The sequence below is a fragment of the Rhizopus delemar genome, genomic scaffold, assembly GCF_000149305.1.
Source record: "Rhizopus delemar RA 99-880 supercont3.9 genomic scaffold, whole genome shotgun sequence".
NCBI classification, from domain to species: Eukaryota; Fungi; Mucoromycota; class Mucoromycetes; order Mucorales; family Rhizopodaceae; genus Rhizopus; species Rhizopus delemar.
The window spans coordinates 2,182,687-2,205,986 of NW_027137835.1; the positions used below are offsets into that span (position 1 = coordinate 2,182,687).

A 23,300-nucleotide genomic window follows, 5' to 3' on the forward strand; every position below is an offset into this window, starting at 1 on the left:
AATATTCTTTTTAAATTGAAGAACTTTAAGATAGACCCTTCATAACAAATGATTTTTTCCTTTTTTTTTGCATGAAAAAGCCCAAAAAGGAAATTCTAAGCCTCAATTTGTTTGTTTTTTTATTTTATTTTCATTTCCCCTAGAAATCTTTTTCACAATAAAAATATGTCAACAAGATTAGCCAAGCAATCCTTAAATTTATTAACAAGCAGTAAAAAAAATAACTCACTTGATGACAATACAAACAAAAAGCAACAAAAACTTAAATTACCAAAGACTAATAAAGGAATCCAAAAAGTAAAGCATGAGATTCGATATGGTAGACACAAAAAGACTAGATTATTACAAGAAGAGAAGAAGAAAAAAGAAAATGCATTAGGTAAATCAAGTAATATTCACTTTGAATAATTTGCTCATTGTTTCTTTGTTTTTTTTTTTTATAGATAAGCTATATAAAGAGGAATTATCAGTTGAAGAAAGGATGAAACGTAATGTGGAAATCATGCAAAAGGCTTTACGATCAAGTTCTCTCGAGAAAAAGATTCATCAAGACGTAAGCAATATCCAGGCCAGTTTAACTATTTCATATTAATCTCTACTTCTTGTTAGATCATAAGTGAGATGAATGCAAAAAGAAGTAAAAAATGGTCAAGCAAAGTGAAGGGTTCAGAAGGAAATAGCGGATACCGCAGTGATTAGTTTTCAATTTTTTATTTGTACTCTTTACATTATCTTTTATGCAAACGAATTCTCTCTGTAAATTGTAAAAATAATTAAAACATCAAATTCCACCAGAAAAAAAAAAAGGCATTCTTTTAAAGAAATTTTTATTCATTAATAAAATATATAACCAAATTGGGCACGTGATGTTTTATTACATCGTTTTTTGCCCTGGTCAATTCTAGACGATGAAAGTAGCTAAGAACCCGTCTGGGCTAGAGGATAAAAGTGCTATGAAAAAAGGCATGCAGTACACTATTTCCAACTGGCAATATTGAAGCCAATCAAAATCAATTTCTTATCTTCGAAAATTGAAGTCGTATTTTTAGAAACTACATCGCTTGCTTAGAAATCATTCGTAAACCTTGGCACTCGAAAAATATAAATTGTGTTTTTATTTTATTAGTCATAACAACCGAACCTCAGAAAAAGAAAGTATGAATTCTTTGGCGTTCAAGAAGATGAATCAATGGTTGACAAAGATGAAAAGGTAAAAAAAAAAATACAGGTCGACCCGCATTTTTATATTTACTTTATGCCAGTCATGGGATACCTTGATCCTGCTGCAGAAACAGATTATATAGCTCAATGAAAAGCTGGAACAGCTTTCTGATGTGGAGATATTGTAAGTGAGGACTCATAAACAATTGAAGAGAATGACGTTTTTTTTTTTTTTTTTTTTTTTTTTTTTTTGACACGCATGTATTCAGGGTTCTTGATCACATCTATTTCTTTGCCCCGGAACATGAAGACAGCATTCCAGGTTCCGGACTGGAATAGCATAGTCAAATCATACAGAACATAGGAATTATGAGCCTTAAACGGAAAGAAACCGAATTTTAATGCGATGATGCACCAAACTCTCGATGGTAAACATTTCACTTACAGTCAACGTTTACTAATACCCCAAACAGGTATAAGACCGTACTGGCACTCCCTGAAAAAGGTCACAATTTCCTTCCTTGCTGAAGCCACAGTGCCCCCGGATCCGAATCAACTTGTTACAGCAGATATTATCCATTCATTTTAAAATAAACGACATGAAAATCTAATTAGTTGTCATCATTGACTTTTTTTTTTTTTCGCTTTTTGCTATATGACCAGTGGCAGTACTTGAATCGGCAATCCGTTTCTCGTTAAAATCGATTCCTTCCACCATTAAAATTCTTGGTAGCCTAGCTGTGATAGTTGACATGCTTTCTCCCAGTTATGATGGTTTAAGTGTAGAGCCCTCGGCAGATCTCGTTGTAAATGGCAAATGTGAAGGAGTGCTTTCCCGACTGTTAGAATCATCAATGTGCCCTTCCCCAATAAACTCACTATCTATGTATATGATCTCTGGACTGGTAATGATACTTGTTTGATTTGCTGAAGTAGCTCCTTGATCTTCTAATTTGATACTTCTTTCACGATATCCAATGGCCATTTGTGTGCTGTTATCTTCATCCAATTGTTGTTAAATTGTGTTAGGCGTTCACGGGTATTATTCCGCCCTTCGAAATACTGTAGTGTTGGCGATGTTGAGGTTGCCGATTCACCATTAGTTATTGTTGAATTATCTGTGTTATTTTGTACAATGGTATTTTAGATGTTGTTGTTTGTGGTTGATGCTGTAGAGGGGATGTTTCCTTGTTCGGAGAAAGGGATACCTCTTCTTCCTCTTCCATAAAAAGACTGGTATCCTCTTGATGACCCGCACCAACTTTATCTTGAGTTGTTGAAAGGTTTCTCACGGAATCCAGTGTTGAATCCTCTTCTATGTTCTCCTCGACTTGCGTTTTGAATAAGTCTTTTTTTCAAATCGAGCTTTATGAATTTGTCCAATAAAATTGGCGTCGAAGGTGTTTTTTGTTTTTTCATCAACAGCTTCCGCTGTTTCCAAATGTTTGAGACTTGTAGGCAACTTAAGCGCTTTGAGAGCCAATTCTTTTGCTTCTTGTTTTTGTAGATTTAATGACCCCAATCCAAAGATTGCAAATCTTTCGACTTGCATGGTGGTGTTGAGGAAGACGCCTCTATCTTTTGGAGAGTTGAAAGCAATCCTGTTTTGATCATTGATGTATTGTAACTTGTTGTATAACTCAGTACTTGCCCTTGCTTGTAGTCTAATTGTTTCTGCATTCTTATATATGGTATTAATGAACTGGTTTGAGTCCACCTTCAATTGTTCAAGTTCTAAGATAGTTTGTTGTTGATTTATTCTAGCTTGACACATTCATCGTCAGTGTATTTTTGTATTGATCTTCTGAAAAACTAAGTTCTTTTTATGTTGGGACATGTAATTTTCCTCCAAAGTTTCGCGAATGGCCTGGGGAGAGGGTAGTCGTTGTATTGCTCCTCCTATCTTTGTAATCTTGAGTTTTCGAGCTCGTGCACAGTTTATTCCACTTATGCTTGGGTAAAAACTTGTTGTTGATCGGATTGCTGCTGCTGCTGCTGTTGTTGTTGTTGCTGTTCATTGTCAGATTGGATTATATTATTCATAGCATTTCCATGATACACCGCTTTGAGAGATATAGGGAAGAAAGGGAAAAAATCTATTATTATATAAACAAGGAAAATAAAACGGGCTTTGAGAGCTTTTATTACATTATTCAACTTTGTTTCGCCAACATTTTGATTTTTACACGGCAAATAAATATTTATTTTTTAACATATGCCTATATGAATATGAATATGTCAATGAACAAGAAAGCAAAGAATTGGAAAGGAAAGTGGAGTATTCTATAACAATAAATAAAGAAACAAAAATGCATCATAGTTCTTGTTTCTTATTAGCTTAAAATAGGCAAAAACTATTTCAAAAAAAAAAGTTAATATATGAATATCTTGTCATGTTGTTTTTGCTTACATTGCCGACTATCACGCTTGGTAGATCAAATATATCTCGTTTGATAGTAAAACAAAAAGTACATGGCACGACTCTTTTTGTAGGGCTCATCAGTATACATGTACTGTAGACTGCTGAATCTGTATTATCAAATGCATGTAGCGCGTACTTTTCCCAGTATTCCACTGCTGAAGGATTGCTCATGAGCTGTTTTTATGCATTAGCAAACTTTGTAAGCATATTAGCCTATAGGTTATTTTACCTCATAAATGTAAGTTTTTTTATTAAGCAGCATATCTCGAGACCATTGTGTAAGCAGCGAAAACTCTTTACCAACTAGTGCTATTTCCCCTGTTCTACGCCACACAACTGTAGGTGTCCCAGAATAACTGATTAATTTCTCATATTCCTAAAATAAAAAAATATGTTGATACATACAGATATAGTTACAGTGTAGTAGAAACTTTACCAATAATGTGCGCTGTAGACATTTTTCTGTGAATATTAAATCATCTTCTGTTAAATTCATCATAGATGCTAAAACAGATGGCCTAAAAAGCGCCAGCGCTCTACTGATCCTCATCAAATCCTCTCTGCCCATTCTTGAATTACTATTGAATATGAAAGCTTCACAATAATGATAAAGTACGCATACCTTGTTTTTACATAGTTTATAAGATAATGATATCCTTCAGCATAACTAAACGGTTTGGTTGCACTAGCATAAGCCATTTCTGGTGTAATGGTCTGATTCCTTCGTTTGACAGAAGGTCCCGAATTTGCTGTAACTGGACTCGCAACCTTGGCTACTACCGCACCATCACCATAAGCAGATAATGTAGATATGCCTGAAGCAGAAATTTGTGATGTATCCATGCTGGAAGAAGCAACAGATGCTACAGAAGATACTCTAGGTGTCGTATTGTTATTGCTGTTCTTATTATTTTCATTGTCACTGGTACTCGGTCTGTTCATAAACGTATTATTAGCATTGGACATAAGTTGTGTGGTATCACGGTTTGATAAAAATGATGAATCTCCTCTCAATATATTGACATTCTCCACAATGGGCGATGAGGCCCATATAGTACTTAAAGTATTTTGTTGAATGTTGGAGGTGTCAACTGTATTTCTGGTGTCAACTAGAGGAGATCCAAGCATGTTCGAAAGTATGGAATATTCAAGATTTGTTGCATTAGCTCCAAATCCATAATTGTAATTTTCTAATGAAAGCAAATTGTTATTAGCCGTTGTATTTAGTATAGATTGCGTATCTATATTCATAAGAAAGATAAACTCATTAGTATCGATTTTGAGGAACTGTACTTCATCTTTTTATTACTGGCATTTATAAAGTCTTGTGGTCGAAATTCATTTGTTTCCATTTGAGCAAAGGTGCTTACAGGGGTTGATACTGAAGTTTGAGGACTATATACTGCTGTAGGAGTATTTACTGGTTCTATTCGAGCAAGATGAGTAACAATAAAAACAACTAGCTTTCAAAAAAGCCATTTTTACCATCGTTATCTTGCAAATATTTTGCTTTCTTTCTTGCACCGTCTGTACAAGTAGTAGAGAGATTTCTTTTTATACATCGTTGACAAGGCCGTGCTATAAGCTTATTTTAATATATAATACTTTATATTCTTATTTGCTTGATCTTACAATCGTCACAGGTAAGGTGTGCCTATTTTTGTAAAAGACAAATGTTCAAAATTAGTCATTTTCAATCATTTTTTCTTTCAATTATGTATACCTTTTGACAATGTATACAAGCTCTCGCTGCCTTCTTTTTCCTTGGTCCTGATGTTGTTTTGTTTTGTTCTTGCTTCATTATAAATTATTTGTTGTTCAATTATTGTTGATTAGCAAATGTAAAAAAAGATCAAAAATATTAGAATTTTCTTTATTTTTTTTTTTAAAAAGCGGAACAAATCACAATGTAAATGCAAGTAATATTCAAAAACAGCGCTTAAACAATTATCCAGTAACGATCTTAATGTAGATCAAGTAAAAAACTAAAGTTTCTTTCAATTATATGTGAATATATTAACGATTACAGACTTTTTTTTTATTATAAAGACTTTAAATTTAAAGCGAAGGAAGGCAAGTTTAAATTGATCTCAAAGATGCAATACTGTTTTAAATATCTAATCGCAGTCCTCGTCATTACTACTGTCATCTCCATTGTCACCGTCATCATTGTCATTACTATCATCATTGTCATCATCATTATTGTCATCGTTATCATCGTCGTTAGAACCATCATCACAGTCTTCATCACCGTCATTTCCATCGTCGCTACCATCATTTCCATCGTCGCTACCATCATTGCCATCATCGCTGCCATCATCGCTGCCATCATTTCCATTATCGATACCATCATTTCCATCGTCACTACCATCATTTCCATCGTCACTACCATCATTTCCGTCGTCACTACCATCATCACAGTCTTCACTGCCGTCATTGCCATCATTGCCATCATCGTTATCATCATTTCCATCATCGCTACCATCATTTCCATCATCGTTACCATTGTCGCCGTGATTGTCAGAGCAGCTATCGCACTTCTTTTTATCGCTTGCAACATTCACTTCGGCATTATTGAGGATATCGCTAACATTGGCATCGTTAAGGATATTGTTTCCAACGCCATTAATGCCAACATTATTTTCCTTGACAGCAGCGGTATCACGTCTTCTGAGGACTTTAGCGGCAGGTTTATTAGCAATGTCGCTAACACGTGGATTATTGGCAATATCTTCAGCTACGTTTTTGGCGTCTACATTAAGATCATTGATGGCGGCTGTTTTACGACGCTTAAGCGCGTTGACCTTGGCATTGTTTGCGATCTTACTGACGCATAAGCCATTGCCAATGTTAGAAGCTACATTTTTGAGAGTAACTGTGCTGTCTGATACATCTAATACATTTCTACGTTGAGGGATAGCAGCACCATCAACTAGGATGGCAGCAAAAGCGGTAGCAATCAAACCAAGAGAAAGGAGCTTCATTTTTTTTTTTTTATTTGTGCCTTTTTATTGGAAAAAAGAAGGTGTAATGGAAAAGTTTTAAAAAAAAAGATTGGAAAGAAGCGCAAACATTTACGTTCTTTTATACCAAATAAGTCTTCTCCTATTCACTATAATCAATTCAACTAGACATAGACTTTATTGGTTACTGTTCCAAATTCAAAACAAGAATAGGAGTTGATACCAAAAAGCACATGGTAAGTACATCAATCTATTGTCACTAGGATTTTTTTCCCTTTGCCCATGGCAAATATTGATTATGCACTGAGTTGGGTACCTTGATTCTCTCCTGGTTTTTACACAATTTTTTTTTTGACAGCTGAGTTGTTGTATTACATTTGAAGCTAATGATGTTCTAGCCCTTTTTTTATTAATTTTGTAATTAGATTAGTTGGCTTATTAAAAGATCCAAATAGACTTTTAATTCTGATGAAATTATACTTGACAATTATAATAAAGTAAAGAAAATAAGGCTAAAAAAGGTTGGATAAAGAACAGACACCTAAGCGAACTTAGTGTAACAGAAGATCTTTTTCTGGTTTGATCATCTATACTGCTGTTGCTTATGGTACATTTAAAATACAGAAAAAACAAACAACCAATCATCTTTAATGAAAATTAAGGTTTTCTTCGAGTTTAGTAGAATATTAGTAGAATAGCTACTTCAGGTCTTTTATTCAATACAATAGAATACGTAAAAGCCCTTTTTATGTATGACACTATAATAGCATATATGTAAGAGTAGGTATCTTATTTGTTCTCCTATTTTCAAAGATCCTGTTTTCTCTCCTGGGTTTCTCCAAGCACTAAGGAAATAGGAGCATTTCTGTATTCGTCCTTAGCCCTAGCAAAAAAAAAAAAAAAAAAAAAAAAAAAAAAAAAAAAAAAAAAGAGGCAATCTATTAGTACAAAAATACTTCACTTTCCTATCCCCACGTATCTATTTGTTACAAGTTAACATCGGTAAACTAAGACTATGAAATATCAGTGCTATAGAGTAAACGATTGAAGTACACAATCATATTTTATATTTTATAATTAAATTCTCTTTCTTATAGCCCCCTTGCTCCTAAATATCACAGTTTAGTGAGGAGGCAGATAAAGGTTGTAGAAGGCAAAGAAAGCTTACTTGTAGGATAGCCTTCTTGATGCTTAACAATGATTTCTAACATGTAATATAATATCCTAATTAATAGACATCAACTGAATATTTTTCTTTTTCTGTAACTCTCTATTTCATTTTTATTAAGAAAAAAAGCGTTCTTCGGGCAGCTTTTCTTGTACTCCTACTTTAATGTGATCAATGTGGTAAAGACCCTACGTATCAGGTTAAGATCGTCTTGACATAGCAGTATGTAAGATTGTCGTGATGATATGATGTACTTTGCATAAGGTTAAGTTTCACCATATAATCTGAGCTTCGAATACTACAACTTGACAAACCACCTCCCAATTAAATTTAGGAAAAGAAAGGAAAATGTTCTACAGCAGAAAAAAAAAAAAAAAAAAAAGTCATAATAGAAGGGAGAACTGTAAAAATACACAAGGTAAGCTCAGGTTATGTCAATAGGAAAAGTTGAGCCCTGAGACAGAGATCACAGAAGTAGGACCTAATATACTCAAACGAAAAGTGTATTTTGTTCATAAAGTTGATCCTATCCCATATTAGTATGTATCATTTCATCCATGTTGTTTACGGTGTGGAATACATAACACTTTATTTGGGATGAAGTAAAATTATTTTTTATTTTTAATATACTCCTATAAAGCTCCTCAAGAGTGTATCGTATGCACCAACGAATGTGAGTATAAACCCTTAGAAGCTTTCTAAAAAAGGTTCTAAGAACTTTTGTTATTTTAGCGACCATTAAGATGTTCTGCAAGTACAAGCTTGAAATGAGTATCAGTGATTAAAAATTTATCCATAATGTTGAGTTTTATGTAATCATACTTCAAAGGATATTTGAACAATATACCCGACAATGTTTAAACATTTTCTTATGCTTAGATAGGTGGATTTTGAATGTAAAAAGATGATATATATCATCTCAGAACAACAAATAGGAAAAAGAGGAATAAGCACACAAGCCTATAAGCAACACATCAGGGGAGTTTGATACTATCACTACAAGCACAAATAATGAACTTGACATACTGTGTGTGTTTTTGCATATAGAAATACTTGAATGCTTTGTATCAGATCAACAAGAAGCCACGTATTAGGATAACTATACCAATTAGCAAATCGATCATTAGCAAAAGCATTAAAGAGCATCACCAACTTTATCTCCTAATGTAGATTGAGTACCTTTTTTAGGTCTTTATACATAGAAAGATCCAGAGACTTAGACCAAAGCAAGAGGAAGTTTAGGAAGTAATAAAGGCAACTAATAAAACCAAACAACACAATAAAGGTTTTGTGTGTACAAACCTTCTCAAGCAAAACATCAGATAACAGATACAACACATAATTTCTAAAAAAGCTTCACAGCCATAACTTCCCTTAATACTTTTGAATTTATCGAATTTAAGAGAGGCTGCATGTTGGATAACTTGTGCCAACAGAGCATTATTTTTAAGAAAATTGGCAACCCAATATAATACAAAGCTACTTTTTTTTTAAAAAAAAAAAAAAAAAGGTAACATCTTTTTGTGCGTGTGAAGCTTGCTGGCATTTTTTCATAGTAGTTTATTAATGCTAGCCAAAATAGGCTTGCTCTTCCAGTCAGGAATTGGATCAAGGATTATCCGATGACATCAAGTGACAGGGTGCTAAAATGAGAAACGTTACAAATTTGATTGAGTTTGGTTATTGTATAAAACTCAAGGTATATTTCAATTAACCATTGAAATGCCAATCTTCAACTATAAGAATCTTTTAAACTACTAAAGTCAGTTACAATATATTCCTTGTGCTATAGTTTCAACGTCGAAAGTAAACTCTAGATGTTGAGGTCATTTCATCTCCAGTTTATAGTATAAACTAAAAACAATTTTATTTAAATGAGACAAAGGATTTATCTTAGTTCTCCTATCAATAACATATGGTTAACAGAGTCACCACAGGATGACGAAAGCTTATGGAACCCCAAAAAAAGTGAAGAGATCACCAGTACGCCCGTACATAGCCTATTCGTCCAAATGCCTGTTGTACAAGCCAAACCAGTTCTTCACTGCGAATAACAAGTCACTCAGACAAAAATGGCTGCTCAAGCAAAGGCAGTTCGCACAATACTGTGTCATGACCGAAGAATTCTACCGCTTTGGCGAAGAAAAAAGAAGGAAAAAGGAGAAAAAGAAGAAAAAGAAGGAGACAAAAGAAGAAATTTATCTTTTCTATTAAATTTTCAATAAAGCAATTTAATGAACGACTATGTTTTCTGCTCATTTAAGAAATTTTGACATATAAAATGAATAAGAAAGTTGAAGTTTTCGGTAATCTAAGTTGCGAGAAACTTCTGATAAAGAAAAGGCTTTTGAAGATGGGAAAATTAACTTTTACTTTGTAACAAATATTAATGGTATTTGTATGTTTCTACGTAGAGCAGCCATAAACCTTTCAATCAGACCATTTACTTGAGGATGATACACAGCGGCAGATTTTCATTTGATGTTCAAATGTTTAGTTAAAGTCTTGACAAGAGTTTGGAAATATTATTTATCGTTATTATTAAGGATATAGATCGTGATATCATGCTAACAAAGATCTTTAAAAAGTAAAGGGCAAACAGAAGTCATTATTTTCATGAAAATGTGAAAGGTTTGCATATCTTGAAAATACGCATTAGGCGTCTACAATGCATTTTGTGTCAGAACAGGGAGCAGGTAAAGGGCAAAAAGCATCAACAGCAATAAAGTCAAACGAATGCATAAGGTTTATGTGTCCTAAATTAGTGTTTGAACTATGCACTCTTTGACAAACCACGCAAGAAATGACATTTTTCTTGATCCATGGACGAAAAATAATTAAATGAAAGAGACGGCTAAACTGTTGCATTTCTTGAAAAGTACATGTATGATCAATACTTTATAAAAACTGTAGGAAATGATGGTCGATAACAACCGTAAAATTGGTGGCATTAAGGTAATGAGAGGGTTTTCGGATATACTAAGCAATAGCTAACGCTTTTACTTCCAACGCGTCATATCTACGTTCGGCAGGAGCCAAGGTCCGAGAAGCATAAGTAGTTTAAAAATGATGAATGCAAGGGTCATACTCACTTAAGATAGCACCAATACAGGAAGAATAAGCAAGATAAGGGTATAATTCAAACCGACGAGAGAGGAAAATAAAATACAAAACAAACAAAACCGAAAAATATTAATACACTCAAAAAGGGATATTATTACATAAAAAGATTTGTATTGAACTGCAATGCATAGCTAATGTATTGGGAGTGCAAAAGTGTAATTACAGTTGAATGTCAGGGTAGAAAGAATAAAAGAAGAAGTTTGGGTTTTTTATTGTTAACTAAAAGGTGTGGTGCTTACACCGCAAATAGTATCTCTTTTGTCTAGGAATCATTTTATTGCAGTAAGGAGCTCAACTCAACTTGCATATTCTGTGCATAAAATGACTTACAATAAGTCGAGACGCGACAGTAACATTATGTGTTGTGAGGTGAATTGCACTTGACTTAAGGTTTATTTAAAGAGAAAGGCCTTTGACCAAAGAAATATGACGAAGCCCTTGGTAGCCCACACCTTGAGTGATTTCAACGTTACGAGAACAATAAAACAAGGCGAGTAATACATGACATTTTGTCGGTACTCGCGGCATTGATGGTGCACTTACATTTGCTTGCAACGTCAAACAGCTAGTTTCCCACAGCCATAGACATAGTTGAACCTTCCTGCTGTAACTGATGAAAGCTGAAAACGAAGTAGTAAGAGTACAACCAAATCCAACAATGATTTATTGTATTGTCTTAACTACTCTTAAAAAACATAGGTTTCATGCCATCAATTGATTTTCTCATAAAGTATTTTACACCTTCTTATTTATTACCTTGTACGCAAGGGTCTTTTGAACCGATGCAAAATAGCAACATTTATATTTACTGCACTTGGATTTACTTGTTTAACCGTATTCTTATCCAACTATCTTGGAAATCAAAGACAAATTATAAAACGATTAATTAAGGTTAGACAAGGATGGTTGGGATATTCTGTAGCTATTCCTTTTTATTATTATTATTATTATTAATCGAGTACCAATTATCATATATCGTGTTGTATTACAATTTCGCAACTAGACCAAGTTCTTTATGCTTTTTTCAAACGGAAACACATGAAAAGAGGTTTAACAGACATGGTTAACGTATCACTGCAAACATTGGACGATGTGGAGCTTTATATTTGAGAAAAAACCACATCATTTTGAAAAACCATACACATGGTCTATCTTTTCAATGAAAGAATTTATCAAAAGAGAAAGAGACAAAAAGAACACACATTTATTAAAATATACATCAAAGCTATCCAAATGGATAGTCAGTGTTGTATAGTCAAAGCTTTTAAAGAAAAATCTATAAAAACTATATCGGATCGTCTGCTTGGATGTGATAGGCCTTTGATCAGATGGATAACTCGTGTTTCCAGTAGTTAAAAACAATATAAATTTATCGATATCTGATTCTCTTTTTTAGGACACATTGTATCTTATTACAAAAGTTGTATGTGTAATAGGTGCACAAGTTTTCCTTTTTCAAACATGAAAAATGCAATACAGCTGATATTAAAGATTAAAAAAAAGTTTTTGTCCATGTATGACAAACCTGATTTCTAAGCTTCACATAAAACTATGAAAGCATTATAAAGAGAAGAGGAAGTAAGAAGCTTTCAAAATGCACAAATATGAATAACACATTAATTAGCTTGCCCAAAAGAAGTAAGCTAGCTTGTGTTATCATAAGAGAGTTACCCTCATCAAGAACGTTATTTGTTCGTTGGTTGTTCATTTTCTTTTGTTCCGCTGTTCTCTAGGTAACACGAGTAGTTTGTAATGATTCTGAATCAATTTGATTTCAATATATAAAATATATAGCTATAAGAACAGATAGAAATAGATGAGCATCGAGGATACAAGGAGCAACTTTCTATATGAAATCCTGAAGATACAAGGCTAATAATTATGAACCGGACTAAGAAAAGAAGCAGGCATTCTTTTTATTTGTAGCAACTTTAGTTTCTTTATAGATCTATTAATAATCGTGATTCTCTTTATGTTTTGACTGGTTGAAATAACCAACAGCATTGCAAAACTTGAAATAGACTTGAATTAATAGTAAACAAGTTTTTGTTTAAAAACAGACTAAAAAATCTGTAGCTTTTTGTTAACCTAATCTTCTTGAGGAGAAAGAGAAGGAGATTTCTTAGTTTTTATTTAACAAAAGCTAATCATCATCATCAGCTTGAATATAGCGTGAATATGCCTTTGGGATACCCTGCCAAACCAATTGATATATGGCTCATACAGTAAAATATTCCTGAAATCTGAAATAAATCGCTTTCTTTTCTTATGCAAGGGAGAAGGGGCAGCAAACAGGTTTCAAAAAAAAAAAAAAAAAAAAAACGTCAGCAGATTGTGCTACAATTTGATTGTGAACCATTGCCACACAAAAGATCATGCGAAGCCTTTTTTTGGTAGTAAACCAGGGACGATTTAAAAAGTGAGAGGGGGGCATGTACTCTCCTATGCACACGCGAAATAAGTGTAACAAAGTCAAAAATGCTGGGGTAAAAAAAAAAGTTTACGCGCTCAAAAGTTAACTGTCTCACCTATTGATTCCTTCAATCGACATCTAGAGTGCAATATGTTTATAGGAAATAAAATGTTTACAGAAAAAGTTTTTATATTTAAAATTTAAACTTTTTGTTTTTTGATATACTCTTCTTTAATCAAGCGAAAAAACTATGATTGTCCAAGAATAGGTTTCTGTATATTATGAGCTAGAGATATAAAGATTTGCAGATTTACAAAATTGAACAATTGCGATCGGAAGTTATAAATTTCAAATTGAATTTACAATACTTAATTCATCACAATTGCCACTTTACAAAGTCATCTCTTGCAAACATATTACTAATATAGCTTGGTTGAATTGTATTAAGCATAATTAAAAAAAAATGTAGAATTTTATTTTATTTTATTTTTATTTTTTAAAAAAAAGTAGAATAAGTGTTGAACGGTATAAGATTAAAAGAATATAAATATAAAAAGATTTTTTTTGATGAATGAAAATATATAAATAAAATAATATCATGAAAAGTTATTTAAACTATTCCATGGATGTGTTGAACATATACAAAAGCTCCCTTAAGGAAAGCTAAAATAATAAAAAAGCAGGAAATTTACAAAAGTTATTCTTGTTGTTGTTGTTGTTGCTGAGGAATAAGAATCGAACGCAAGATAGCACATCGACGTTCAAGCATACCCAAGAAACCATGCATTTGTTGTGTATTCATACGACTAAGCAATGTTTTGAACCGAGTATCATCAATTTCAGCCCATTCTTTTGATTGCATAACGTTCTGTGATGGCGATTGTGGTGCTGTAGCAGGAAATAAAGCCGGTGATACAGGCATCTTGTTGGGTCTTTCTAATTCTTCTTCTTCAAAACTCGAACGACGACGCTTCTTCTCGCCAGCGTTCAGATTGTGATAGTGACATGATTCACAAATCAACTCGTCATCATTCAACTTTTGTAAAGAAGCCTTGACTTGATCACATTTGCTGCATTTCGATTGAACGTTTTGATTGAGAAGAGGACGCAATAGATGAGCAGCGGCTTCCACAGCATAATTGACATCGGTATTTGAGTTTATTGGGCTTAATTGCGGTTCTTTGTTTGTTGTGGGGGTTTGCTGCTTTTGGCGAACGTGAAGAGGACGATGTGTACCGTATTGCTTGTAATAAAGACCACAGGCATTACAAAGTGAATGAGCTCTGTCGGGAGTTCTACGCCAAAGAGGAGTCTTGGTAACGTGACAATTGAAACATTCTAATTGACGAGGAGGACGATACGATTTTCCTTTGGCCTTTGTGGTAGGGCTATTACTAGTACTAGGAACAGCAGCACTAGGAGGAGCGAGAATACAAGCTTCATTACTTGATTTTTCTTCTTCAAACTTGACAAATTGATCAAAATTTTCTGATTGCATAACCGAATCTGGTTGTTGATACATGGCAGCCAATGATTGTAAAACAGAAAGAGGCAAGCTTTGCAATACAGAAGGATCAATAGACAAGGAGTTATGATCAGGGCTATCCATAGATTCCACAGATGAAGCAGGTGAAGGAAAACTTGTTTCAGCAACAGGCGAGAGAGGAGATTGATCTTGCAAAAAGTTTGAAAGCAAATGGTCTTTTCCAAACATATCCGAGGAGGACATGAGCAAGTAGTCGTCTGATTCAGCCATGAAGCTTCAAAGAAAAGTTAGATGTGTGGAGGTTGTTTTATAAGAGAAGAGAGGGGGTCAGTGCGTAATTGAAAAGTTTTTTTTTCTTTGAAAAAAAAAAAGAGACCCAAATAAGTGAATTGATCAATGAATTAAGAAGAAATAGAAAAGAATATGAAAGTAAGGCTCAAACTCTTAAATGTTTTTTTTTTTATTTTTTTTTTCCTCTGGTTCGGGATTGCATTTGTGCAAGTGTGAGTAATACGTTCATTCAAACACCGGTGATACACACCTGAATATGAAAACAAGGGTCATAAAAAAAGCCCAAACAAATTAAATCGAGGCACAGAGCACTTTATTATTATTAGTTTTTTATATGATAATGTTGCATGTATATAAACAATACACAAAAAATACAACTTCTTTTTGTTCATGTGAGAAAACATGTAAACTAAAGAACTTTCTTTTATAACATTTCCTTCGCTTTCTTCCTTTTATGTGCAACTATTTCCAATCGATAACATTGCTTCCGAATGACTCACACAATCTTATTTGCAAGTGGTAATTGAATTTTTTTGGGGGCGGAAAAAGAAAGTGCCAAGTGAATCCTGACGATTTGACAACTCTTGTTTTTATTTGATTGGGACTGAAATTGAACTGAAAACTACACTGCAACCAACCAGTTATAATTGATTTGATTATCGTAAAACATAGATACTAAAATGGTTACTGAAAAGTTACACAGCTTCTTTGACAAAATAAATACAAATCTGTTTGATTTTATAAGAAGAATATAGTAAGAATAAAACCAATATCAGTACAAAGGGCTTATTACCCTGTTGATATACATTTACTTTTCTAAAAATATGAAAAATTAGTTTTAAATATTAAGGTTTAGTGTTACTAACACAACGAGCTACAATAGGAAGAATAACAATTGGTTGAATCTTATCAGAGTCGTGTATACCCTTGAAAATTATATAAGCTTTCATGTAAAAGTAAGGTTGCTATGACAACAATACTGGTTTATTTTAAAATCTATTTTTTTACACTGTCTATTTCTATATGCCTTTGTTTTCCCCTTTTCGCATACATACGCAGTTTCTACACTTTCTCTTTCCCCTCTTTTTCTCTTCCCCTCCCCCCACTTAACAATTCATGCGGAGATTTTCTGTTGTTTCATTACAGTGTCTTTACCTAAAAGAGACGGTTGGAAAAAATTTCGAGACGATCTGAGATTAAATACGAAATGAATTTATTTTTTTTTGTGGATGACAGGAAAATGAAAATGAGAATCGAAAACCTTGTAGACATAATGATCTTTTTTTATTAGATAGTCTCAATTTTTATTTGAAACAGACTACATCAATGATAAAACTGTAATAGTAGAGAAGTATTGGTCTAAATTTAAAAGCAAAATCAAGAGGGATAGAGATTCTAAGCTCATGCCTCGTATTGCTGAAGCTTGTAAACCAGTTACTATTGCGGGTTGTCAAGACTGGTAAAGATGTATTGAAAAAGAATTAGGGCTGAAACAAAACAATATGGATATTACGTCTAATAAAACTTATTTACAAAGTATTCGATTGTTAGCCGTTCCTATGACAATCCTCGCTGCCTCCACTTCGGATTCCGAAGGGATGGTAATAGGCTTTCAAGCCACGCTTTATTCTCAATAATATATAAAAGGAAATCTTTCAAATCTCTTTCCCTTTATATCTTTCTAAGCCGCGTATCATAGATAAATTATAGCAAACATAAATAAATTAAATTAGTAAAAAAAACACGCACACAAAGTAATAATTTAATGAATAGCGACTTATTTTTTATCATTGTAAGAAACTTGGCTCTAGATTAGAGACTATTTCACACCAAAAGGGATATCAACACATGGTAACAAAATGCAATCGTTGATTCAAAGAAAAACCACATCCCGTAAATCCCTTTGTTTACTTTGCCAACATTTTTTATTTTCTTTACTTATACTTTTACTAATGTTTTCCTGTTGAAAATTTTAATTTCCTGAAGAAAGACTCTGTCAATTCTTAAAATTGTATGTTATATGATTTGATATCGATTTGAAAAAAAGGTGATTTTGTTTATCATATTTTATTCTGGACAAAATACTCTCAAAAGTACAAATTTAAAAATTAGCAAACTTTATGGGGCAATGACGGGCATCATTTGTATTTGCTATGAATAAAGGAATTCAGAGCACTGTAGTCTATTTTTTGTACCATTTTATGTTTTAAACCGAGACATTGTTCTTGTGTGTATCAATGATCCTAGAAGCATTGGCTAGCCTGCAGAAGTTGGGTGATCGTTGTCATGTTGACAAACTTAGGCAAGTCTTCAACAGAACGAGGAAACCTCATCATCGCTAACTGCGAAAACGTATACATACCTTCATTACTAAGGTTTGCAACATAAAACATGGTATCAAAGCCTAGTAAATGAAAGTTAGTACTTAATAAGAAAATATGACGTGGCTATAGTGTAAGTACCATACATCTGGAAACATAGCACAGGCTTAGTATTATTGATATTTATGCTGCGTTTTAAAATTGTGCAAGCTTTATTATATCCTTACACAACGCAGCATTGGTACAATCATCAGAGGTCTTGCACTCTCCAAATTCGTTACTAATTATTTGTGAAATAATGGCATCCGTTCTACCCTGACTTTGTTCAAGAGCAGATTTGTCTGGCCATCTCAACATTACGTTTTTTATGTGTCCGACAAGATCCTTGACAGCAAATACTGCCTGCTTCATCATCTACAGTTGGCTGCTACTTTGTGTTTACCTGGCCCTTGGGTGATTATCAATTTTCCTTTGCCTTTCATAATCTACATCCACCCCATATACGCTCGTCAAGCAGTCTCTTTCATTTATTCATCCAAGCTATTGATTGACTAGGATGAATGCTTTTGCCTTTTGCCTCTGACGACAAATCAACTACAAAAAACCCTTTCCATCTGGAGTTTCTTCCATTTATCTGCTGTCCTCTGCCTGTCTTCCCAACTGCCGTGGTTGGATATATGTTACTAGCTATATGACTTGCAAAATGGTAGCTGATTTCAACAATCAACCCCCCTTTTTTTGTACATATTTTTAAGTTTGAAATATTACAAGTATCATAATGAATAATTTCTCTCTTTGATATATAAATTGTTTACTCGTTAGATTTAACGTCTCATAATCTTATGACACAGAACTTGTTTGGTTGTATGATATAAACTTATTTAATTCCTTTGTATTTTAAGTGTGTACAGTACTCACGTACAAAATTTCTCTAAAGAGTTGACAAGTATAACGCCAAAGTACTTTGTACTCATCAATTGCAGTAAGTTGATCTAGACAATACTTTGTTAGTTTATATGTATTTTTTATACTTCATGAACGATATCGAAACAAGATTTAATGATAATAACATAAATGTGCTAAAAGTTATCACTGCTTGTATGTAGGAGTCACTTTAGGAGAGCTGTTGCTAGTGTCTTAAAAAGGAAGAAGGCTTTTAACAATGTCTTGTTATGAAAACTTTGCTTCATTTTATCCATCTGCTGCGCAGCCTTTCACTGATAACCATAACGGCAGTAGTGCACGAAATAAGTTAGAGGGGTCATCAACTATACAACGTACTTTTAATTTTCAATATGGAACAGCTTCATGTCTATTACATGCTTCTCATGAATTATTGAAACAATTTGATATAAACCAGAAAGTTCAAGATTAAAAAAGTTATAAATCAGCATTCTTTTTACACAAAGAAGCATTAAGGGGCCTTTTATCTGTCAGTATACTTCCTATGAATGGAAAAATATCGATTTGGATGATCCAATATAGCAGAGGCTTGAAGTCCCTAATAACATGGTTCATATTTCTACATTTTGCCAAAGTGGATTTACGTGGATAACGAAGCTGCCAGATTGTTAACTAATTCTCTAAAAATCTTAAAAGGTATCAGTAAAACAATCCATAATGCTGTAAAGAAAGGGAGTAGCCCAGACCAATGTTTCTAATGATCCAGTGACAATAACGTTCAACTTCAGATCCTGTCTAAGAATAGTAATACTTACATGGTGTTCGTTTACAAGCATAATAGAATGGAAACAAAAATAAAAAAAAAATATTTTCGTCATTATAAAATTCTCGTACACAGGCTCAAGTGTAATCATTGTTTTCCTACCTAACAGGAAAAAAAAAAAAAAAAAAAAAAAAAAAAGGAAAACTGGCTCTACTAAGGGTTTTCCTATTTTTATAAGATATTCATTATCTTTAATAGTTTATGTCAAGTGAACATAGGATTCGATTTTATATAATACCAAAGATATTAATCCGTATTTATTGTTTGCTCTGTATGAAAGAACGTGTAAGAAAGAGAGAAGTAAAATATACGATAAAAGATCAAATAGAATCAAGATAAATAGTAGAAGAATAAAAGGTAAAAAACGAAAAGAAGAAAGGAAGAAATCAAATAGCCCCCCTCCCCTCCTCCTTTTTATATGGACAAAGCTTTGATGTGATTAAAAAGAGAATGATAGAGATTGAGATGAGATTTTGATGATCATAAATATAGAACATTACCCACCAATAAAACCACTCAAGATATTCAACTTTTACAGAATTCAATCTACTTATTTTAACCCAACATTAAACTTTACGTTAATTGTGATTTCAATTACTGCTTTATAACAATGGAATTTATAAAATTCTATAAATCAAATGAAAGGTCACAATATTCCAAGCAAGGACAATACTTGTATAGCCAACCTTTATATTCAGCTGTCGATATCCTCACTTGTCCTTTACACACAAATAATTTAAGATGCTTGGATTGAGAAAGCGCCTTCAAAGAAGCAAAGGTCACCGTATTAGCCTGTATGATATGTCGAGGAAGTGTGAGAATCAAGCTTTCGAGAAAAGGACAGTGGTTTATGACAGTTATGATGGTTGTATCGGAAATGAATCCTGATTGGCAATATCTAAAGTGTCGCAGTGCAGGCATCAAGGTTACCATTTGGCAGACAATTGAATCGGGCATATGACATTCTTCAATCATTATTCTTTCCAACTTTTCATACGGACCGTGACGCTTTAGGACAACCAAAAGGTCACGAATGACATCTGTCAAACATTGAAAAACACAAAGCTGCTCGAGATCCTTTGTAGCAAACATTTTATCCAAAAGAGTGCTTGACATGCTCCGCACATTCTTTATCCGAATCACTCTGAGGCTAGTGAAAGAAAAAACGATGTCTGTGCTGTCATCAAGTGTCTGAGTACTGTGAAACGATAGATCGAGGCCGATCATGTACGCGTTGTACGGATAATAGTGATGGTCACTGTTTAAGGCTGACATCAATTTGTTGAATGCAGCTGGTGTTGTACATTTTGGCATACGCCATAGGATTCTAATACAAATACTTGACATAAACTTTGAAACAAGACACAATTGCAATTGAGATGGCTGATCAAGGTAATCAACCATTTGGACGAGAATGTCGTTGGGCAGCTTTTCAAAGTGCAATACATTTTTCATTAAAGAAATTATAGACGAAAAATATAAATGTATGAGTGTGTGAGAAAAGGAAAAGAAAGAAAATAGAAAACGCTTTCTATTTAAATGTATATGCGTACTTCTTTGTAAGCTGCTGGATTGAAAAGTACAGATAGAATAAAAGAATAGTGTAACAATATACTAAAGCGGTATGCTTTTGTCATGTGGGTGGGTCTAACCACAGAATTAAAAAAAAAAAAAAAAAAAAAAAAAAAAAAAAAAAAAAGGAAAGAAAAAAGAAAAAGAATGTTGATGCAAAAAATTGAAAGAGCTGTTATTCGAAAAATAAGGGAAAGAGCACAAAGAGAATATGAGTTTACTTCTGTAAATACAGAAAATAAAATTGTAATCTATACTTTTTTGCTTTTTATTACACAAAATTCTGTGTTTCTAAAAAGCCCAAACCTTTTCATTAAATGACATTTGCTATTAAAGTTGGGCAAAAAAAAAAAAAAAAAAAAAAATCTGAAATCCGAAATTGATAAATATTTAAAAAAAAAGACAATCATTAGGCCATCAAAAAAACAAGATGTGCTTTGTTATGAAACCTCGATCGATTTTAGAAGCTTTAATTTTGGTAATTCTTTCTAAAAAAAACAAAATCCCGAGTTTCTGGTCTTGATGATTTTGCATGGCAAATCTTCTTAATTACTATAAACAGTATAGCTACATCCTGAGACAGAAGGTTGATCATTACATTCAAAAAAAAAGGGGGGGAGGAGTTAATTCTTCTTTTCTGATTAATCCAACTGGGCTGGACAGATATCTTACCAACAAACAAGGATGCATCTTGTCGGGATAGAAATCAGTACTTCAACTTGCTTTTATGTAATTTCTTTTTTTATAGTCGTACATTATTCTCTCTCTTTTCCATTTCTGAATAGTACTACATATGATTTCAATGGAAGGTTTCATTTACTTCTATTTCTTCATTTACACCTTTTTCAGAAAGTACAGTGCGGCTGGTAAATATTGTCATGTTTATCAGTCGCACTGTATCCATACATTAGAGAGAAAAAAAAAAACGTTTGGTGATGGAAAAAAAATTTCGCACACCTCTGCAAAAAAAAATCGTACACCTTGGGATCGATTATAAGCAACTAAAGAAGCCTATGTTAAGTCTTATACGGCTCTGAAATGTAAGGTAACTTTCGATAATGATCCAGAGAAGGATATTTCCGTAATTTAAGTTGCGAAAGAGAAAACCAATTATTTTTTTCAAAGACTCAACCACAATTATAGTGTTCTTAATACTCTGAATTGACAATTTAAAAATCCTAATGTTGGCGAAACGAAATCGAATAATGCGATAGATGCTCTCTGAGCCACGCTTTATTTTCCTTTTTGTAATAAATAATAAATTTCCCTTCCTTCCCTATATCTTTCTGCCTAAGCATATATTCATTTTTTTTAGGGAGGGAATAATGTACAAAATATAATATTACGAATTAAAAGCCTAACTATCAACGATACCATGGGTGGGTATCTATCACATTATTCGAATTCGTTTCGCCAACATTAGGATTGCTTATCGTTTCTAAATCAATCTCAGTTGGCATCACTCCCTCTCCTAATGTGATAGAGTTTTCAGCTTGAGAAAAAATTGAATGTGTAATTGCTGTACTTGAAGAGTCTTGATTTGTTGGTTTATAATAGAATCTTTCAAATGTATTTGAGTTGATGCTCCAACCGGCATGCACCTTTACTGCTCGAATAGAATGTCCTTTTTTTTACTACCTTTGTAGAAAAAACTATTAAATCTATCTGCTTACAATTATTTGTGTTAAATACCTTTTGTATTTTCGTGATATGTCATGGTTTTATCCACTTGTAACCCTTTTCTACCTTTTTGCTCTTTGATAGCCGCTATCACTGATTGGTGATTGAGAAAAAGAAAAAATGGAAAGGATTTCCTAATTTGATGAACCCAAGGAGGGTCGCTGTCTTGTAAGATTTATTCAAGGAGCACATGAACCTAATATTGTCTTCTCTGCTTCTACATATTCATGTATGAAAAAGACAAATGATCTAGCAAGCATCAAAGCACAAGAAGTACAAGCCTGAAACATGAAAAAGAAAATCGCTATCACAAAAAAAAAAGGCAATACAGAGTGAAACAGTGAGCCATTGTTACTCTTGTTTAACCAACATGGAATTTTGATGAAATAAGCGTGAAAAAAATGCTTTACAATAAAATGAAAATAAAGATAATGATCTGGTACTTAGCTGTACTAGCTACAATGCTCGAAAGAACGTACATGTCTTATAAGCAAATCATTTTTTTTATGTGCCAATCATCGTTTGTAAAAGGATTATATTGAATTAGGACAAATCCTTTTAACAATGGCACAGCGGATTTTAGCTTGCTGTTATAATGGGTAATAAAATAGTATGGTTGTTTATTATAAATGAAATTCTTGTGAGAATACCTTCGACCTTGAAATGAAAATGCAACGCAGTTTGAAATGATTTTATCTTTGAGCAAAATTATACACAATAAAAAAAGAGTTATGACCTTTAACACTATGGATATTTTAGTGAGTACAATCAACATAACTAGGGAAATCACAGTTTATGCCAGTGGCCTTCAATAAATCGCGTAAGTAACTCTTTGTTCTTCTTAATTTTTCGTGTTATGCTCTTAATGCTTCTCCCAATTTTTTTATGCTTTTAACTTGGATATACCTTGCAAGATAATTACGCTTCTTGAAGCTCTTGCCAGTGCCATTGAAGAGTTCTAGATGAATACTTTG

General features: G+C 33.2%; 10 protein-coding genes across 10 annotated transcripts; 3 read left to right on the top strand and 7 right to left on the bottom strand.

Annotated features, from left to right (window-relative positions):
• Positions 1-165: 165 nt before the first annotated feature.
• RO3G_11910 (uncharacterized protein) lies at positions 166-699 on the top strand (the record flags this gene model as incomplete). The annotated part of the gene is made up of 3 exons (XM_067666494.1): positions 166-379; positions 444-553; positions 610-699. 3 exons carry the CDS (start codon positions 166-168, stop codon positions 697-699), a joined length of 414 nt encoding a protein of 137 aa, XP_067522595.1.
• Positions 700-2,476: 1,777 nt separating this feature from the next.
• Positions 2,477-2,713, bottom strand: RO3G_11911 (uncharacterized protein; the record flags this gene model as incomplete). Its single annotated transcript, XM_067666495.1, has 1 exon — positions 2,477-2,713. The coding sequence occupies one exon, from the start codon at positions 2,711-2,713 to the stop codon at positions 2,477-2,479; it is 237 nt and encodes a 78-aa protein (XP_067522596.1).
• Positions 2,714-3,951: 1,238 nt separating this feature from the next.
• On the bottom strand, positions 3,952-5,384 carry RO3G_11912 (uncharacterized protein; the record flags this gene model as incomplete). Its single annotated transcript, XM_067666496.1, has 7 exons — positions 3,952-3,959; positions 4,020-4,045; positions 4,206-4,773; positions 4,893-5,009; positions 5,069-5,110; positions 5,216-5,237; positions 5,307-5,384. 7 exons carry the CDS (start codon positions 5,382-5,384, stop codon positions 3,952-3,954), a joined length of 861 nt encoding a protein of 286 aa, XP_067522597.1.
• A 316-nt stretch (positions 5,385-5,700) lies between these two features.
• RO3G_11913 (uncharacterized protein) lies at positions 5,701-6,567 on the bottom strand (the record flags this gene model as incomplete). The annotated part of the gene is made up of 1 exon (XM_067666497.1): positions 5,701-6,567. One exon carries the CDS (start codon positions 6,565-6,567, stop codon positions 5,701-5,703), a length of 867 nt encoding a protein of 288 aa, XP_067522598.1.
• A 3,021-nt stretch (positions 6,568-9,588) lies between these two features.
• On the top strand, positions 9,589-9,928 carry RO3G_11914 (uncharacterized protein; the record flags this gene model as incomplete). The annotated part of the gene is made up of 2 exons (XM_067666498.1): positions 9,589-9,682; positions 9,714-9,928. The coding sequence occupies 2 exons, from the start codon at positions 9,589-9,591 to the stop codon at positions 9,926-9,928; spliced, it is 309 nt and encodes a 102-aa protein (XP_067522599.1).
• Positions 9,929-13,947: 4,019 nt separating this feature from the next.
• RO3G_11915 (uncharacterized protein) lies at positions 13,948-15,006 on the bottom strand (the record flags this gene model as incomplete). The annotated part of the gene is made up of 1 exon (XM_067666499.1): positions 13,948-15,006. One exon carries the CDS (start codon positions 15,004-15,006, stop codon positions 13,948-13,950), a length of 1,059 nt encoding a protein of 352 aa, XP_067522600.1.
• A 1,424-nt stretch (positions 15,007-16,430) lies between these two features.
• Positions 16,431-16,899, top strand: RO3G_11916 (uncharacterized protein; the record flags this gene model as incomplete). Its single annotated transcript, XM_067666500.1, has 3 exons — positions 16,431-16,486; positions 16,565-16,628; positions 16,801-16,899. The coding sequence occupies 3 exons, from the start codon at positions 16,431-16,433 to the stop codon at positions 16,897-16,899; spliced, it is 219 nt and encodes a 72-aa protein (XP_067522601.1).
• A 371-nt stretch (positions 16,900-17,270) lies between these two features.
• On the bottom strand, positions 17,271-17,762 carry RO3G_11917 (uncharacterized protein; the record flags this gene model as incomplete). The annotated part of the gene is made up of 2 exons (XM_067666501.1): positions 17,271-17,431; positions 17,576-17,762. The coding sequence occupies 2 exons, from the start codon at positions 17,760-17,762 to the stop codon at positions 17,271-17,273; spliced, it is 348 nt and encodes a 115-aa protein (XP_067522602.1).
• Positions 17,763-19,701: 1,939 nt separating this feature from the next.
• Positions 19,702-20,166, bottom strand: RO3G_11918 (uncharacterized protein; the record flags this gene model as incomplete). Its single annotated transcript, XM_067666502.1, has 1 exon — positions 19,702-20,166. The coding sequence occupies one exon, from the start codon at positions 20,164-20,166 to the stop codon at positions 19,702-19,704; it is 465 nt and encodes a 154-aa protein (XP_067522603.1).
• Positions 20,167-22,010: 1,844 nt separating this feature from the next.
• On the bottom strand, positions 22,011-22,363 carry RO3G_11919 (uncharacterized protein; the record flags this gene model as incomplete). Its single annotated transcript, XM_067666503.1, has 2 exons — positions 22,011-22,270; positions 22,339-22,363. The coding sequence occupies 2 exons, from the start codon at positions 22,361-22,363 to the stop codon at positions 22,011-22,013; spliced, it is 285 nt and encodes a 94-aa protein (XP_067522604.1).
• Positions 22,364-23,300: the final 937 nt, after the last annotated feature.